Source organism: Populus nigra, chromosome 17 (assembly GCF_951802175.1).
Source record: "Populus nigra chromosome 17, ddPopNigr1.1, whole genome shotgun sequence".
NCBI classification, from domain to species: domain Eukaryota; kingdom Viridiplantae; phylum Streptophyta; class Magnoliopsida; order Malpighiales; family Salicaceae; genus Populus; species Populus nigra.
This window is the reverse complement of record NC_084868.1, coordinates 245421-264005: the sequence shown is the minus strand read 5'-3', so window position 1 is coordinate 264005 and position 18585 is coordinate 245421. Positions and strand designations below refer to the sequence as shown.

The 18585-nt window shown below is 36.7% G+C and overlaps 3 protein-coding genes across 6 annotated transcripts; 1 reads left to right on the top strand and 2 right to left on the bottom strand.

The window, feature by feature from the left end:
- The first annotated feature begins 1093 nt into the window (after window positions 1-1093).
- Window positions 1094-7858, top strand: LOC133676929 (uncharacterized). 3 transcript variants are annotated; one of them, XM_062098739.1, is made up of 9 exons: window positions 1094-1387; window positions 1496-2203; window positions 4820-4905; window positions 5005-5173; window positions 5514-5602; window positions 5825-5989; window positions 6130-6207; window positions 7123-7226; window positions 7384-7858. In XM_062098739.1, the coding sequence occupies exons 2-9, from the start codon at window positions 1522-1524 to the stop codon at window positions 7487-7489; spliced, it is 1479 nt and encodes a 492-aa protein (XP_061954723.1). In that variant the 5' UTR covers window positions 1094-1387; window positions 1496-1521; the 3' UTR covers window positions 7490-7858. The 3 variants fall into 3 exon arrangements, with proteins under 3 accessions (XP_061954723.1, XP_061954725.1, XP_061954724.1); XM_062098741.1 differs by having other exon boundaries at window positions 1096-1387; window positions 1530-2203; XM_062098740.1 differs by having other exon boundaries at window positions 1096-1387; window positions 4829-4905.
- A 680-nt stretch (window positions 7859-8538) lies between these two features.
- LOC133676931 (uncharacterized) lies at window positions 8539-12489 on the bottom strand. Its single transcript, XM_062098742.1, has 6 exons — window positions 11849-12489; window positions 11088-11255; window positions 10859-10978; window positions 10091-10267; window positions 9482-9646; window positions 8539-9269 (listed from the first exon to the last, which is right to left on the bottom strand). Exons 1-6 carry the CDS (start codon window positions 12095-12097, stop codon window positions 8739-8741), a joined length of 1410 nt encoding a protein of 469 aa, XP_061954726.1. The 5' UTR covers window positions 12098-12489; the 3' UTR covers window positions 8539-8738.
- A 432-nt stretch (window positions 12490-12921) lies between these two features.
- LOC133676799 (uncharacterized) lies at window positions 12922-18047 on the bottom strand. 2 transcript variants are annotated; one of them, XM_062098537.1, is made up of 11 exons: window positions 17569-18047; window positions 17158-17457; window positions 16419-16485; window positions 16267-16326; window positions 16104-16182; window positions 15839-15884; window positions 15656-15754; window positions 15418-15486; window positions 14989-15307; window positions 14304-14434; window positions 12922-14195 (listed from the first exon to the last, which is right to left on the bottom strand). In XM_062098537.1, exons 2-11 carry the CDS (start codon window positions 17443-17445, stop codon window positions 13128-13130), a joined length of 2226 nt encoding a protein of 741 aa, XP_061954521.1. In that variant the 5' UTR covers window positions 17446-17457; window positions 17569-18047; the 3' UTR covers window positions 12922-13127. The 2 variants fall into 2 exon arrangements, with proteins under 2 accessions (XP_061954521.1, XP_061954522.1); XM_062098538.1 differs by having other exon boundaries at window positions 17158-17452.
- Between the last annotated feature and the right edge of the window lie 538 nt (window positions 18048-18585).

Here is an 18585-nt window from a genome sequence, read left to right as displayed (position 1 = left end):
GTTTGAAAATGTGATTATAATTGTTGTTGCTTTTACTTTTCAAAATGTTTTTTATTTGAAAATATATTAAAATAATATTTTTTTATTTTTTAAAAATTATTTTTAACATCAGCACATTAAAACGATTTGAAAATACTTAAAAAAAATTAATTTGAAATAAAAAAAATAAATCTTTTTATATTTTTTTAAAATACTTTAAAAATATAAAAATAAATAATCCGAATTAACAATAGAGGAAAATGTTTATGTGCTTGAAATGCATTGGCAGAGCTTGATTTGCAAACAAGGGATATTAGATATGTAAATAGTTTTTATGTAAAATATCTCATGGAAAATAAATATAATTTTTTTTTTTATAAAAGATATTTTGAATGAAACAAATGAATTATAGTAAGAAAAAAAAGCGAGTCAACGAGGAAATAAGAAAAAGTGTAGAAAAGTGTGCAAAAGAGTGGGTGGTGTGGTGAAGGTCTTTCTGCAGGAGAAATGCTGTACAGGGAAAAGCATACGCGCTATGCAATTGGATTTACATGAAATTATTAATTTTTTAATTAGGTAAGGTTCATATGTAATTGCATTATTTTTTTAATGATATTCCAACAAACCTCTTTTGTTTTACATGAAATTATTATTTTTTTAATATATATTGTAAAGTAATCTCAAAAGGGTTACTTCATGGAACCAGACTGTATACTTCCTTTCTTAACATCGTAAATATGGATAATAATTTAATTTGAATTCAATTAATATCATCTTTACTGGTATAGATAATACAGATGTAATATAAATATTATTAAATTCAATTTAAAAATATTCATTAATAATAATACCATTACCTAAAATATTCATTAATAAACTATTATGTGTATAGTAGTGATTATTTAAAAAAATTTTTAAAAAATTTTAAAATATATTAAAATATATAATTTTTTATTTTTTAAAAATTAATTTTAATATTAATGTATAAAAACAATTTTAAAAAAATTAAAAAATTAATTTTAAACATTTTTTTTTTAAATTTGGCCTTCGCAATTCCAAAAGAAAAAACATGTCTTTGTCGCATTTGCCCCTCTCCATTATCTCTCCCACTCCTGTCTGTATATGCATCATCACTAGATATAGATGTAGAGAGAGAAACAAGAAGCACAGAAATAAAATACCCACCTTTTTAATTTCTTTGCTCCAATTGTCAGAATTTCTTGATCGGAACATCATCAAGAAGAGGAAGAAAGCTTCGATCGATTCTTCCTTCCCTCCTTCAATGGCGATAACTCGGTAGTCAAATTCCGACCCTTTCTTAGGGTTTGTCGAATGCCACCTCAAATTTCATCCATTCCATATTTCTAACCCCCTTTCTCTCTTCCTCGACGGAGTTTCGCTTTCGCAGGTACTATTATTCCTCCCTTTATCCTTTTTTGTCTTTAATCTTCACGCTTTTTCGATCAGTTTTTGTTTTTTAATTGTTTTTTTCTTTATTTGATTGATGATTTGATAGGGTGATAATAATATGAAATATATGTGATGGTTAGGGTTAGGGCATCATCTGCTGCTCATACGGTGATGGAAGGTTCAGGGAGTATCTCTGATCCGCACAGAGGTGGAGGTGGAAATAGTAATAGCAGCAGCAGCTTGACTTCTTCTTCGAGGTGGTATGGAATGCTATCGGCTTCTAGTATTATTCAAGCGCCCATTTCTTCTTTGTTAGAGTATTCTGGTCTTTTAAGAACGACTCGTTCGAATCATCAAGAAAATGAGTCTTTGATTCCTGGTGGTCCTGGTGGAGGGGGACATGGTTCTAGTAGACATGATGATTCGTCGGCTTCAGTGGTGCCTAATAATGGAGAGGTTTCCATTAGGATAATTGGGGCGGGAGAGCATGAGAGGGACGGTTCTGGTGGATTGGTTGTTGGGCAAGTAGGTGGGGCACAAAATGAGGTGTTGGGGCAGCAGCAAATGATGGGTGCGGATGCTCTTCAGGGTGATTTGAGGAGTGATCGTGGAGGAGGAGATGCAGCTGATGGCGCTGGTGGTCAGCAGAGTTCAAGTGTGAGTGGGGATGGGGAGGCTGCAGATGAGGCTGGGGGTAATGGAAGGGATTCAACTTACCAGAGATATGATATTCAGCAAGTTGCTAGGTGGATTGAGCAAGTGCTTCCTTTTTCTTTGCTTCTATTGGTTGTCTTCATTCGCCAGCATTTGCAAGGTATTATTTGTTTATTGTTTTACTATCTTAAATCCAGTGGTTTGTGCCTTTTAGATTTCTACATTAGAATTAAGTACTGTGAAAAAGAAAACTGAACGTGAACCATGTGGGGGAATCATATTTTGGAATGGTAATTCCCACCAACTAAGTTTTTGGCAAAAGCTGGGAGCGAATGGATATTAGGTTTTTTGAACCTACAGACTTTCATTAGAGATGGGATGCAGATGAGTTAATGATTATTTTGGTGGACGAGTAGCTTGCAAATTGTTTCCTGGTCAATTAGCATGGTCTGAGCAAGTTCTCATGAAGCCAAAAAAAGAAAAGCACCGATGGTTTTTTTATTTTGCTTTGCTTAACATTACTTGATGGGTTTTAGTAGCTACACTTTTCATTTCATCAATTTGATTCATGACTCAACCCATTTGCACTGAATTCCTTGTTGTCTCGTTCTCACATGCTTCTTATATAATTAATAATGAGTCTTTTAACTACAGGAGATAATTTCTAATGTGCTGACCTATTGGTAACTTACTCCTCAGATTAATCTGTTATCCATATAGAAAATAACCTCTTTTTTCATCCTTGTCATCACTGCTCTACACAAAACAGTTTCTCACACACTCTAACCAGATTTTGAAATGTAAACTTGCATATTTATGAATCTTGCTGTATGGTCAATTGGATTCGTTTGGCTTACCAAATTTTGTATATTTTTTTCTTTTCATCTCAAATTTCTTTTTCCTATTAGCCCTGGTACTTTGTATGCGGAATAGACCATTTGCTGTTTTGCGGTGATGATTGGATTAGTTAGTTGATCCTATCCATTATCTGGTGTTAACCAAATGGAGAATCATAGGAGTTCATTGTGAGAGGAGAGAAGAGATCAGAAGGAAAGAGGATTGGAGAAGGGAAGAACAGCTGATATAAGGACTATGAGTGAAAGGAAGAGAATCAAATGCTGAAATATGGCGGACAGGAAGAAAGAGATCTTAAAAATCAACCTTTTTAACATGAGCTTTTAATTTTCCATTCAATGGAGCTGGATTGAATTCTATTTCTATGATTATTTGGTGGATTCTTCTTGGGTTGGTACTGTCTGGTTTTCATTAACATTATTTTGAGAAAGCCTATTCTCTTAACTGGAGAGGTGGCAAGGCTGAATAGGAAAGGGGCCGACTGATGAGTGCCTTTTAAGCTTTTTCTAAAGGCTCTTGTGTGAAGCTAACATGGCTGGCTACATACAAGTATAGCCAAATCAAGATGAGACAGACGGACGGTCAGTCAGTGGCCGCTGCAGGACTACCATAGGAAAGCCCGCCCCCGCTAGCTAACACAGAAAGATATTCCCAGATAACAGTAGTCTGTCTCTATTTGAATCCCTTCCTGACCAGGCCAGGCTGAATTGGGCCACCATGTCGGGATGGGAATGGCTCAGCCCACATGCATCATTTGATGAAAGCGCTCCAGTCGCCTCCTTGAAGTGGCTTGTCAACCATCTTTTCAAAGCATAGAATAGAAGGACAGGGATAGTTCCTATGAAGCAAAAAGCTGCAATTGATGTCGCAAACCACATTTTGTTTTAATCTAATTACATTTCAATCCTCTTCAACTGAACTCTTTGATGTCTCTTGTTTCATGCTTCTCATGTATTGAGACTGAATCTTTTAACTAGAGAAGAAATGTCTATGGTGCTACACTTCACGGTAATCCAATGTCCGTGTATAAAATAACAATCTTTTCAATTCCTGTCACCCCTGATATCCTTAACAACAGTTGCACATGCACATGCACATGCACTCCCACCCCCACCCCCATCCTGGGTGTAAATGCATGTATTTTAATATTGGTCTTATTTTTTAACCTCATTCTATTCCTTTCATCTCAATTGTCACTGCCCATTTTTTTCTCTAACCGGTGCTTGTACTAATAGCTAAGCCAGTGCTTAGTTGTTTTAAGATCATTAGATTAGGCAGTAACCAAATGAAGAGTTATAGAAAGTCAGACAAGAGGAGCAGAAAATTGAAAGAAAGAGGACAGGACTCAAAATCCAGGGATTTAAAATTAGAGAAAGGGATTTAAACACTTAAACTATGGTTTATAGACAGAGTGTTCTTGAGATATAAACGTTCTTTAATTGAGGGTATATAAGCTTAATTCCTAACTACTAGACACTATAAAAGACACTTGAAAATGTTATCTGTTCATTGCTGGGTTCAATAATAAGTTTAAATTTGCAAGATGTTTTTTCATGATTTCTAATGGTAGAAAAAAGGAAAACATCTTTTCCATGCACAATAGATTAAAAACAAAGAATATTGATAGATCTTCTGCTTTCTTTTTTTCTTCCATCTCTTCTCCTTCCTTTTTTTTCTGTCCCTGACTTCTATGCCTTCTTGAAATCAGACCTCTTATCTGCAGAGGTATGATTTAGTGTGATGTTGGTATATTGAAGTTTGGTGTTGTTCTTTAATTACATCACTAGTTGTTGTTTCTGGCTTTTTTTAAGGAAAAAAAATTACAGAAGTTTGAGCATGTTGAATTCTGGCCTTCTTTCCCTAAAAGTTTTTATTTCTTATTTTAAAATTTTAAATTTTGTGACATTGCTCTTTATACAAGGAATTGCAGGTTTCTTTGTTACAATTGGAATTGCTGTTGTCATGTTCAAGTCTAATGATATTCTACGAAAACAAACAGCTCTGAAGGTATTTGAGTTTTTTCTATATGGACTTGTGCTTAGTGAGAATTTGAGCATTTTTAGTCGGATTAGATTATGATTTTGAGCTGACCGTTGGTCTTTGCAGGGAGAGAGGAAAATCTCTGTGCTGGTTGGCATCTCACTCGCATTCATGGTCCATGTGGTTGCTGTTTATTGGTGGTATCAAAATGATGATCTTCTGTACCCATTAATCATGCTTCCTCCCAAGTCTATTCCTCCTTTCTGGCATGCTATTTTCATCATCATGGTGAATGGTATGTTTACTGTTTGCAAGTTATTGACACATATCTCTACTTCTGATCGACTGAAGATGCACTTTGTTTTAAAAAAAAATCTTTAATGATGGTACTTAGTCATACTGCATGCATTGTTAAGTTTTGCATGGAATATGCAGAAAAACACATGCATGCAGAGGAACTCTCTCGGTTTTAGGAATATCAATTATTTTTATGACTTCCTTAAAAGTTATTTGTCCTTAATTAAGTACAGTTCCTTTTATGTTCTTGTAAGCGGATGGGATGTTTTGAACCTTTAAGCCACCACTTGTTATTATTTTTCTGTTTTAAGAGGGTTCATATTGTTGTTCTTTTCCAGATACTTTGGTCCGACAGGCCGCAATGGCATTCAAATGTGTTCTGTTAATTTATTACAAGAACAGTAGAGGCCGAAATTACCGCAGGCAGGTGAGATATTATGTAGCAAGCATGTGTAGTTCTATTTGGGTTTTGTCGTTTTGATATGTTCTAAAAAGGATCTGAAAAACAAAGCTGGTTGGGGTTGGCTCCTGTCCACTGATCAGATGAAGATCTCAATCAACTCTCTCCATCATTCTATTCAAGTTTTAGGCCTATATTTGTACATTTATTATGTTCCCTTAGTTTCTGACCATGGTAAGTTCTTTCTAGGGTCAAATGCTTACTTTGGTTGAGTATCTGATTCTGCTGTACCGTGCCTTGTTGCCTGCACCAGTCTGGTACCGTTTCTTTTTAAACAAAGAATATGGGAGCCTCTTTTCGTCACTAATGACTGGGTTGTATCTAACTTTCAAGCTCACTTCTTTTGTTGAGAAGGTATACTGTTTTGTGATTTATTCTTTTTGTTTCCTGCATCTGTTTGCCTCTTTTTTTTTGCACACATCAGGTTGTTATGCAATTATTGAGCTTGTGTTATCATTTCTTTGACTGCTTTCATATTGGTTGGTGTATTGCAGGTGCAATCCTTCTTTTCTGCGTTGAAGGCGCTATCACGTAAAGAGGTGCACTATGGGGCACATGCAACATCAGAGCAGGTACTGTTGATTTCCCTTTTCTCTTAGATTAGGGCCATGTTTAGAACATTGTGCACATGTCCACGTGCAAGTTTGCAGTTATTTGCTTAAACTTTCTTTTCAGGTTTTCATAGGGCCCAAAGATATCATAAATAGTCCATGCTCATTTATGGTATGATGAAATAAAGAACTCATGCTTATACTTTGGCAAAAGGTTAAAAAAAAACACAGCGAGCCTGTCAATAGAATGTGAATTGATGTATCGAGCCCAAGGAAAATTAACTAAGATCCTTAAAAGTCTTGTAATTTCAATTTGCCATTAATGAAAACACCACGTAGCATTATACCACCTGCTTTATTTTAATGACACTCTCTCTCCCTCTTCTCCCTCTTCCTTGATCTGTTGTAATTATATTGGAATCTTTTTGTATATAGTTGACTCCCATTTACTAATTATTTAATTTAAGCTAAAAATATGAAATGTGAAATATATAATATGTAATATTCTCATTCATCAAAAACCTAAGGATAGCTCGTTTATGATCTACATTCTATTATTATTATTTGCTATTATGCTTTCGTAAAATTATTTTGGAATTGCAGGTTTTCTTTTTATGCACATGATATAATATTATTTTTAAGATCCAATGATAGCTTTCTGATGAATCATCCTATCCTTTGTGATTCATCATTTCCTCAGTTTGGCACAATGGATTTGTGATTATTTTTTGGCATTATCAATTTAATTGCTCTTTAACTTGTTGTGCACGAATTTTTAATCTTTTATAATCCTTCTTGTATATTATATGGGATGTCACACACACACCCACACTTGTATATTATATGTTTTCTTTTCTCTAGATGTTGTTGGTGGTTCTTGACAAGTAGATGAGATAGTTTTTCCATGCATTTTAAGTCATCAATGCTGTAATGCAGGTCAATGCAGCAGGAGATCTGTGTGCCATATGCCAGGAAAAGATGCATGCTCCTATACTACTTCGATGCAAACACATCTTTTGTGAGGATTGTGTATCAGAATGGTTAGTTTGTATGACCCAATACTACTAGCAATCTATATTCTGTTAGCTGTTGAACATAATCTGCTTTTACTGAAACCGACTAGCCAACTGCTGTTAATTCATTTGTTTTTTAGCTGAACTTTTATGCGTGTTTAATCTGAACCGAGTCTGTTTTCAGGTTTGAGAGGGAAAGGACATGCCCCTTGTGCAGGGCTTTGGTCAAACCTGCAGATCTCAGATCATTTGGTGATGGTTCAACTAGTTTATTATTCCAGATATTCTAAAAGCGTCTACTGTAGAAACCAGGAGTTTTGCTGCTTGGGAGCTCCACACACATACCCAAAGCTGCCTTTTTCTGATCATCATCTCACCTATACACGTATACGTGGCTGTTTTTGGCTCGGGCTTGTTCATTAGTTAGTTAACCAAGAAAAATCAAACCAAAGAAAGTAGGTGGAACATGAATTGGCTGTCCATTCGACTGTGTGTCGTGAAAGGATGAGTTTATCAAATGGCCTTGAAGACCCAGTTCCTCAAATGACTAACAATATATGTATCATCCTCATTTGCCTTGAATGGAAATTGTCTTTCATTTTTTTGTCATAAAACTGTACATGCTTCTATTCTCAAGGAATGAATGAATGCCTTTGCAATTTGGAGTGCTTGAGCTTATTTCTAAACATAGCAACCTGGTTGGTTGAAGTTTTTAACTTTCTGCTTTGTGTTAGTGGTTTAAGTTGGCATGGCACCATCTCTAACCCGTCCTCTGCCAATCAGCAGTCCTGAGTCCTGACTCTATGCAGGACGTGAATTTAGAATCCCCCCACCCCCTTTAATGGAGAATCCGCTTCTACACTTTCATGGCTGAATAAGCCGCCTTGCAGCCTGCTGGTCTGGCAAGATTGAATCCCTCCGTAACTGGTGCATGCTGGCATGCCCCTCGGGGATGAATTATGAAAGGAGTCTTGAGTGTAAACTAGTTGGAGATGGGGTGCCAAACAGCTCTTCATGAACTGGTATTAGAAGTCAAGTTTTGGTTGGTGCAAAACGCAACAAAAAATTCCGAGGATGATAAGAAAATAATGTTAGGTGGGTGTTTGCAAGGCGATTCCAATGGCTTTATGCAAGGCAATCCATGAAGCTGTTCCAACACTGTAAAAAGTGATATTTTGCTACCAATATAGCGTGTAAAAGCGTTGTTTTATCGACATTTGATTGCAGAAGAAAACAATGATGTTTTGTGATTTCAAACTATACAGATGAGTTGATGATGGGCCAAATGATGCACAACAATTTAGTTATTAGATCAAACAAGTTGCCAACTGCAAGTATGTTATATGAGAAAGGAAAATCAGACTTTATTTGATATCAAATACACAACTGCATACACAATTTCATGCACAAAACAATAAAGAATGATGCCCAAGAAAGAAAAAATCTCCCCAAAACCTTGGCTTTAGCCAGTCACATAACCAAGAAAAAACGAAAAAAACCAGCCTTGGACAAAACTATTGATGCCAGAGATGGATAGGACTACTTGTTTACGCCAGGTGATATCGATGAGGATGTTTTTTCCTTTTCCTCCTTGTGTATTGGAGACTTTGGAGTGCATTTCTCATCTGCTTGCTTGTTTGCAGGGATATGTTCTGCCTCTTCTTTTTCTTTACGGACAGGCATACCTGCACTTGGGGGGGCATCTCTTCCTGCATCTTCTTCTACTTCCTCGAGTGCAGCTGCACCTGCACTTGGTGGGGCATCACTTTCTGAAACCTCCTGTGTTTCTGGTGGTAGGTCAGGGACAGGATGGATTTCCTTCTCAAATAGTGAACGTAATGTGGTCTCAGAAGGTGAGGTGGAGGAGGGTGGAGAAACAGAAAGCATCCTCGTAAAGGGATAAACTTCTGTGACTTCTTCACTGCCTTCGTCCAAATAAACAACATCCTGCATTGTAAGTTGGTGGTATTCAACAATTTCTCTCAGAAAGCGGTTCTCACGAGCATAAACAGAATTGTCATGTGCTAGACGGGCCTTCTCAGCCAAAAGTGTCTCCAATTGAAGGCGGATCTGCCACATCAGAAATCTCAGTTAGATTATTACAATTGTCTCGAAGCATAGTCGTACAAGTACCCTACAGAAATAGAAAGCTATGCTTGACGATATGAAGATCAACATTGCAGATGAAACATGAATTACGAAATTAGGACGAACAGCACATATTAGTCTTATATAGAGAACCTCGTCAGAGGAGAGTGCAAACTAGTAGAAGAAAGCATTACCAGATCATCATCGTCAGCAGTGCTGCCCTTTTCACAGCTCTCCCGAAGGATCTTATTCTCTTCTTCAAGCTGTGAACATCTTTGTTTAGCAAAAGCCAGGTCTGCTTTAACTGTTTTCAGTTCCCGCAGAAGAAGTTTTGCTTTGGCAGCAGTAGCCATTGCAACCTGTGAACAAAAGCAAAGGCTAATCATGCATTTCACCAGCTACGAGATTGAAACTAGGCTCACAACCTTGTCTTTTGATGAAGCTAATAATTTCAAATCAATGCTGACCATAAGATTCATATCCTATTTTTAACATTTGATGTAATTATTCTGAAGTTGCTGCAAAGTGAGTCAGTTCAAAGCCATTATTACTGGAAGCTTTAATCTTGTTCAAGGCACAGGCTAAAATCTAAGTCACCAAATGAAACAAGAAAGAAATTCACACTTTTCCCACAGCCGCGATAATTTATCTTGTATCTAGAGACCTCCATATTTGGTGACACGCTGCTTAGTAGTTTAAATTAATTTAATTGAGAACTTAAATCTTATTTGATTTCCAAATTAAAGAATTTAAAACTTTTCCAGATGAACCAGTGACCCTCAAATACAAAGTTGCCACCTTACATCGCGAGATGCCTTCAATTGATTTTCATGGTTCAGTGGCTGTGTAGGCTGTTGCATCCATGAAGTATTTTCACCAGGACCTTGATTATGTGCCTCAGAACCTTTTCGCCTGATTTGCAGTTTGCGAGTTTCTTGGATGATATCTGCAGTCTTGTTTTCCACAATAGTGCGACCTTCCTGGAAAAGTAACCAGAGATATCGAAGCAAGAAAATATAATTTCTAGACTTGGTGAATTTTAAATGTATGACTGTTTTATTCCAAATATGTAGCCCTGCAAATGTACTTTGTTAGCATCATTGTCACTTATTTTCATCAATTCTTCTGTAACCTCCCTAATCGATTCAGTGTTTTGTAAAAGAAGTAGGAAAAAAAAATACCAGATCAATTCAAATTCTCCTCCATACAGAAAACCTGATCTCTAATAACCAACTTTGAATTTAGTTGTTCACTGTTGTATTTAATAGAGCTTTATATACACTGCCATAATTCTCAGCAATAGAAAATGGAACTAAAACAACAGCAGTCAAGTTGGAGGACTGTCCTCAGGATAAAAGTGGTAGAAAGTAGGGAAAGAAAAAACCCTTTTGATGCGTTGCGTATACCTTTACAAGTTAACAAGCTGGCTACATTTAGCAATCCTTGCCTTGCTCAGGTGATAGATATGAAATCATGAGCTCATCAAGTCGGATCAGGAATAACAAGTAGTTAAACAATAAAAGTACAACGGATAATTTGCCTAGAGTTGCAGAGGAAGCAAAACATCTTACCTCGAAAGCCTTTTCAAAGGTATCACCAATTTGATTAAGGGAAGAAGTAATCTTATCCAAGCCCTTTCTTAGTGTAGGATTATCCATTTTCCTAAAGCCCTCAGGTGTACGGTATGAATACTGTAAAAGAAACAAAAATATTACAACAATCATTTGATCACCATTGCTCATTTATTTCCTGATTTCTTCACTGAAATAAGTGAGACTCAAATGTTAAGTTCGTAATCACCTGACCACCTGCAGAGGTATCTGGCATCTGGAACCTGGATCTTGCCGGTGTTTCAAATTGCTGAGACAAATTATCTTCCTCGATAATTGCTTTTGCTTTCTGAGCAAGAACACCCCAAAAACCCTTCGACCCATTTGTTCCCAGTTTGTCTTCATATGCATCGAACACCTAATTTTCAGGCATCATACCCTCATCAAATTTACAGGGTAAGAATAACGTGGAATACATCTAGTAATGCAATGACATGCAAGCCAATCTGTCATCTTTTTACAGCAACCATTACCAATCATGCCAACAAGGGGCAAGGGCATCAGTCCAGTCATAAGAGACTCAAAGATTTAGGCTCTGGAGATATGAGTATCTAATTTGGAGTCCCCTATTATCTAACTAAAAACAAGTATATATTATCGATTCATGAATTTTTGCCAAACCAAGAGAGGAAAAGCATATAAAATTTATTGAATCCTACCAGAAACAATACTATAAAACTATCAATGTTTCTAGTATATATATTTTTTTATCATCTATGCTTCTAATGTTATTGAATACATCACAAAATGAAAGATTAATAAAACTGAAGCAGTGATCAGAACCAATTTTTTATGTAGTCATGACATGAAAGTGGATTAATAAGATCAATTTAAAGATGCAGACAAGATGAGATCCATTTTCATTTTTGGCAGAGAAAACAAATCCTAAATGTATTAGAAACAGGAGAAGAAGTAAAAAGGTTCCTAATAGAAAAAAGACGTAAAGTAGACCTTAGATCTCTGAGAGATAGAGCCACCAGCATATGCAGAAGAAAGGGAAGATTCACGATGAGCAGCAGATGCCCTAATAGCCTGAGCAGCCAGAGATGGGGATGAAGAAGAAGTTGTAAACAATGTGTCATCGTTATTATTACTATTTTTGTTGATGTTATCATGGTGGTGGTCATGTTCTGGTGGGCGATAAATCTCTTCTTTGAACGTTGATGCCCTCGTGATTCCTTGTCTTCTCCTATATGCCATTTCTTTTTATCAATAATAACTTGTTCTTGGCCGTTACAGCCACCGGCAACCGCCACGATGACAAAGTGGAGGTGCTGATCACGGAAGAGGAAGATCACCACAGCCCATAACCGTCTCTCTGTTTTTGGATTTGTCTAACGAACTTTTACTTTGTATTTTTTTGGTTTTGTACCACAAAACAAGACATAATTTATTACCATGAGGAATGCTAATGTGACAACACTTGCATGCCTTTTAAGATACTTGCACCCTTTGATTTTTCATGTTTTTGTGATCCAATGGTCTGCATTGACTGGGAGTTGTGCCCCTTCCAAATATACTATTACTGGCTGCCTTGCTTCTTTTTTCTGGGATAAATTGCCAAATGAGTGGTTGAATTTGTGTGTGACCAAGGTTCAATTTTATATATTTTGAAAACTCAACCTGCGAGGCTTACAACTCACAAATGCATCTTCTACCTTTGCATATGCAAGACAACTCACATATGTTCGAAGAAACAAGTCCGACTGTATGTCTGTCACTGTCCATCAGGACATCTTTCCAGTTATTGGATCCTTTATTTTATCATATCATTGAATCAGTCTCACCAATCCCATTTCTTCTCTTTACACTTGGTTTATGCAAAAAGAAAGCCTTTTTATTGTAAAAGTTTCTAGTCCAGATAGTTCATTGAATGGTAAGTTAGCAACCCTTTTAATTGATACGTGGTCTAGACTCTAGAGCCCCATGATTTGATGGAGTCTTCGATAAGGAAGATTTTCTCAAGATCTTTACCTTGTCATTGATTAATACAAGTTCGAACCAAGATTGAAATGAAGGCTTGCTTGATAAATGATGGGATTGGCATAATATCTTTCTCAAAAAAAATTGTTTAATCATAGTTAATTACAGAACAATTCCTGGGAGGCTGCAATCATTGACTGCTTTTACAACGAAAGGCTTTTTCTTTGATGCAATGCATTAGCAATTTATGTACATGTTGTAAAACATGTATCCTACCAGTGAGTTCTTCATGTTAAATTACATTATGTTACAGCTGAAGAGCCAAGTTAGCATGCTGAGTATTCAAAGAGGAATGTGGTCGGCTATCATTGTAAGTCTCGCCTGTTCTGTTTGGAAAAGGTCCCTGCATACCCGAACCATGCTGTGAAAATCTATTCTGCCCCAGAGAATTTATCTGGTCAAGCCGTGTCTTTAAAAATGGCAGATCAAAGATGAAATGACCGGAAACAGGTGTAGGTTGTTCGCTTGGTTTCAAGGCAGGAATTCTCTCAGATGAACCACCAAGTCCATGGCTTGGACCTTGAGTAGAAAAGGCTTGATCACCACCTCGACATTGAGTACTTAGAATACGTGTACTGCCACTACGTGTATTGCCCATATTTCGATTAAAACTTGACATGCCTGTGGTTTTTAATGGCCATGAAGATGGTGAAAAACTGTTACTTTCACTCAACCTGCTTTCCAAAGCATTTGACTCAGAGTCCTTGAAACCTAAATCCAATGATTGTGGTTTGTTATCCATGCTTTTCCCCACTTTCCACATTGCTGAATCGTCATCATTTATACTTAAATCAGCAGTTAAAAGATTCAGATCTCTAGCATCAGTGACATATGAATGTGAACCTTGTTGAAGGCCTCTGTTTTGGCTTTGGTGAGGCTTTTCATTCTTTGAGACATTGGCAACATCCATTTCATTAGCAAACGAAACTTCACTTTTAATGGCGCCAAAGATACTGTAACAATTATGGTTTGGCGCAACTTCACTTGAAGTTCCATGCAAGCTCAATTTGTTACCAGCATAAGCTCTGCCTCCTTTATCGGCATCAAACATGTCTATTCTTTCACCTTGGCTTATATTTTGGCAGGCAGCAGAGGGTGGAACATCAAAAGTAGGTGGATACTGAGCAGAGGCTGATGCTGCAAAATTTTGACAGTTTGGAGCCTGGAGCCAAAAGTTTAAACCTGGAGTTGAAAAATTGGCAGCAGTGTTCAACCATCCATTTAACTTGCGTCTAGCAACCATTTGGGCAGTTGGCCCTAAGTCCTTAACAAACAACAGTAAGCTTTTGCTGTAGGAAGTATCCTGCTGATTCACCTACATCAAGCGAGAAACACCATGTCATCAACCATCTGAAAGCTAGTAATCCATGGTATCAGGAAGCATAGATAGAAAACAGAAAACTCTCTTGGGTTAGTCACTTACATACACTAGTGGCTTTGAATTACTATAAATTGATGAAGTAATTGGATAGTTCTCATTGAGGAAGGACATCCATGGTTTATATGTAGAACGCCTATCTGTTTCATCAGAAGATCTTTTACTGTCTCCAGAACCTGTTGAAGAAAAGCTAATTAAAAAATGTTATGAAATTTGTAAAATTATGCTTCATGGTGAGAATAAAAAAAAAATCTGCTTCCCTGTTTCCCTATTGTTGGAACAAATGGCTTCATGCATTTGTGTACAATCTACATTGAAGCACCTCACAGACTAGGGGTATGAATATTCTTGAGTTTGAAACCTTAGAATTGCGTAACAACCAGTTGTGTAGTGGGAACATTCTATCCTTTTTCCATGGGGAGCAGATCTGATTATGACCTCATGTCAAAGGGGATAAAATCATAACCTAGCGAATCTTTTGGATTTAAATGCAAGTGTACGACAAACCACACATGGAAAGCTCCTTCTGGACAGAGAGTTTCTATCCTTTAAAGATACAGATTCCAAACATCGACAAATCACAGATGGAGCTCCTTAGATTCGTTTTCAAAGTTCCTTAAATTTCTAGGTCAACACTTGACAAATTCTGTGCATGTTGGGTCTGCCCTTCCCTAAAATGAGTCCTTGAGGAATTTGATTTGAGAGGGTCAGAACAGAATTCACGTCTTACCAAAAAATAATCTGTCGTCTGTTGCATCAGAATGAGTTGTAATACCCAAACATCCAGAGTTCAATCGGATTGCCCTTTTCAGACTAGATGAACAACTTGTTAAACATGGGGTGGGTTTTGGAGATACATGGACAGCTGTATTGCTCGATTTTGAACTCGTCGCAACCTTAGGAGATGAGCTATAATTTGAACCCTTGGCTTCATGTTGGGGCCTTCTACCATTTCTCCTTCTCGTCCCCAAGAATTCCAGTTCAAAATTCTCGGGATCAGTTCTAAGAACATGGAAAACCTTCTTTGCTAATTCATCTATGGCACGAGCCTGTAAAAACCAACCTTCGACATTCAATTGAAGTGAAAATTTCATAATTCATCTAAGCAGAATATTCTTTGAATATGATTCAGTTCTTTGACAGGAAATCGATATCATACCTGTCTGAAATAAATGGTGGAAGAGGAATTAAAGTGCATTGCATTTCCAGATATTAGAAACACATCATGCTGCATAACAGTAAAATTTAGTTATCAGAAAAAAAAGATAAAAAAAACAGAAGTTTCTTGTTCAGAAGATATATGTTTCACACATCAACCTTGTAAAACAAATGTGCCTTCAAACAAATGTACATTTAAAACCATAAATAGAGAGCTAATACTTGATGAATGAGCAAACCTCAAATTGTTCAAGACTTTTATACATTCCCTCATGTAGTTTAGCCCTCATGGTGCCGAAATCCATAGGCTCTTTAATGATTTCATAGTACTCCTCAACCTTATCAGCAGTAATTCCATAAATAAAATGGACAAGAAAGGACAAATTCATGGTATGAAAAGAAACTTCTGGCCAAATACCAACCTCATTTGGGTCAACTGGTTCTGCAAATATTTCATGGGTATCTCTCCTAAGACAGAAAATAAGAAACAAATGTCAGAACAAGAAAGAAAACCATTTTCAACCAGCGATAGACACTCCACAGTAAGAACCTCAGCAGCTGTGTCATTTCCCCGGTTGCAAAAAACAAAGTTATAATTGGGAATTTAATAATGATCTTAAATACTTAATGCATACAAGAATTCCTCAGTATCTCAAATGATATAAAAACATTTGATAAAATATCCACCTCTGTAATATGTCAATGATATGCTCAAGTATGCGTTTTTCTGGCACCCATGATGTACATGGCGAACTAGATGGTTGATCTGATGCAGGAGAAAAACTAGAGTCACAAACAGAGAAACTTGAAGATCTAATTTACAAAATTAACTAAAAAACATGAAGATCACCTGGAGAATCAGCTTGTCCTTTCTGTTTTGGGCTATCTTTATTCTGTAAAATGGGTTCATCTGGTCCAAAAGGGAATGTGATGTTAGTGTCAATGAAACTTTAAAGCAGCAGGCACTTTGCAACAACATTTTAACGAAACCAAAAGGCTTACCACTACTGATCGGATGATCTTCGTAACTTATTTCTCTGTCATCCGATGCATCACTTGACTTGGGCTCCTGAAACCAAACTCAGGGAACAATGAATACTTTCTATCAATCTATTCAACCTCTAGAGCCATGAGGAGAGACCAAGAGGCAACAATCAAGCACATCATGACAATCACAAAGTATACTGTTTAGTTACTAGCACTCTATAGAAATAGGTTTTGCATATCATGGTAAAGTAGCAGGCTTTTTAAAATTTGAATACAACATAATTCATATGCTGAAGGTAAGAATGCAGTAGAAAGAGAAGAAAAAATTCTGAAGGAGCCCCACTGCCTTAAGAATTACAATAAAAGCAACAAAGATAGTAATGATCAAGTAAAACCCATATGCTGTATTTGAGCTGAAATGTTGGGTGGGGTCAATCAACTGCTACTTCCAATAGCACAACACAGATTCTTCTCATGAATTTATGTAGTCATCAACTTTCACCCATACAGGAGCCCTCTTTAAAACGCCCCAGCAACTTAGAAGTTAGATCCCAAATAAAAGAACACTGGGCATGACCAACTCAATTATAGGGAGCAAGAAACCAGCAAAAATACTCATCATTGCAGATAATTAGCTCCATAAAACAAAGAATTTGATGAAAATGATAGTTGTTACCTCACCCCTCCAACAACCCCGAGTAAGTAAATAGATAGATAGATAACAAAAATAGAAGGGAGGCAAAGAATAAAAAACCTGTTGAGAATTGGGAGTAGAAGCCACATCTCGAGGAGGTTTAAGCTTCCTCTTTTTCTTAGCCCTTGTCGTACAGGCTGGACCCTCAGTTTGGTTCTCATTTTGCTGGTCTAACTCCTTGTCTTGTACCTCGGCAGCAGTGCTGGTACTAGTGCTAGCGATGCTCCTAGTAAGCCTAGTTTTTTTAGCAACAGTGGTCCTCCTTGGTGGCTGAGCCTTCCACAAATCCAAAGCAGATATCCTAGGACTCCTTCTGTCTCCCTCTCTCAGCATTCTCCCCCTCTTCATTTTTGTACTTTCCTAGCCAACAAAACCAAAAGAGAAACAAACCCACATTGTCAATTTTGTAACTTTATGTTTACTCATTTCAAAGAAGACAAACTTTACACTCAAATAATCACAAAAACCCACCTCAAGTTCGAAAAGAACAACAACCCAGGTTTCTTTTTTCCCCAGCACAGAGCTTTATAGAAAGAGACGCGGGTGGTGATGAGACAGTGAGCAATGAGAATGGTAAAGAGGGTGGTGCATTGAAGAAGTACAGCTAGGAGGAAGCAAATGGGGTGTAGTTTTTTCCATTTTAGTGACAGATATGCAAAATTTTCAAGCAAGGAAAATGCTTAAAAACCCCATTAATTGATTTGATTGCTGTTACTATTTGCTGCTGGTTGTTAAAAATGAAATCTTTTGTTTACAAAATAAAAGAGTGGTATTTGGCCGGTGATTACAGGATGCTCCTGCCATCAAAGAGGACTGACACACAGGATAAATAATTAAATATCTTTTAAATATAATAATAAAAATAATAATTGAAATGAAGGGTTTTTTGAAAGCTTCTGCCCTGTAATGAACAGAAAGAGAGAGAGACAGAGAGTGTGGGGTTCCACAGACCGCAACCAGACAAGAAACGAATCAGCTAAAAAGAGACTCTTCCCTTAAATCGTTTTCCTTTATTTATTTATTTTATTACTTGAAATAATAGTTTCTTTTTAATTCTTTTTTTTTTTGCCGTCGACGCTTGATAGTCCATGGGCCGAGTCTGTTGTCACATCCTGACCACTTCGACCTTTCAGGCCCATGCTTTTTATGAAATAAAAAACTTTCAACTTATTTTTCACATTAAAAAAATAATAATAACGAATTGGTAGAAAATATAAGATTTTACAAGTAAATTATACGAATAAAATTTTTTATTATTTTTTGCGGAAAAATTTAAATCCCCCCTTGTTTTTCATTTTGGTTAATTTTCTCTTTAATTGAGAAAGATTTTACAAGTAAATTATAAGAATAAACTTTAATTATTATTATTTGCAGCAAAATTATTACGAATGCTGTAGTTATGTGTGTGTAAATCTCTTGGTTGGAAGGACTAGCAGTAGATTGGGGAGGGGAAGCTTTGACCATTAAAACAACAAAATAATTATTTTT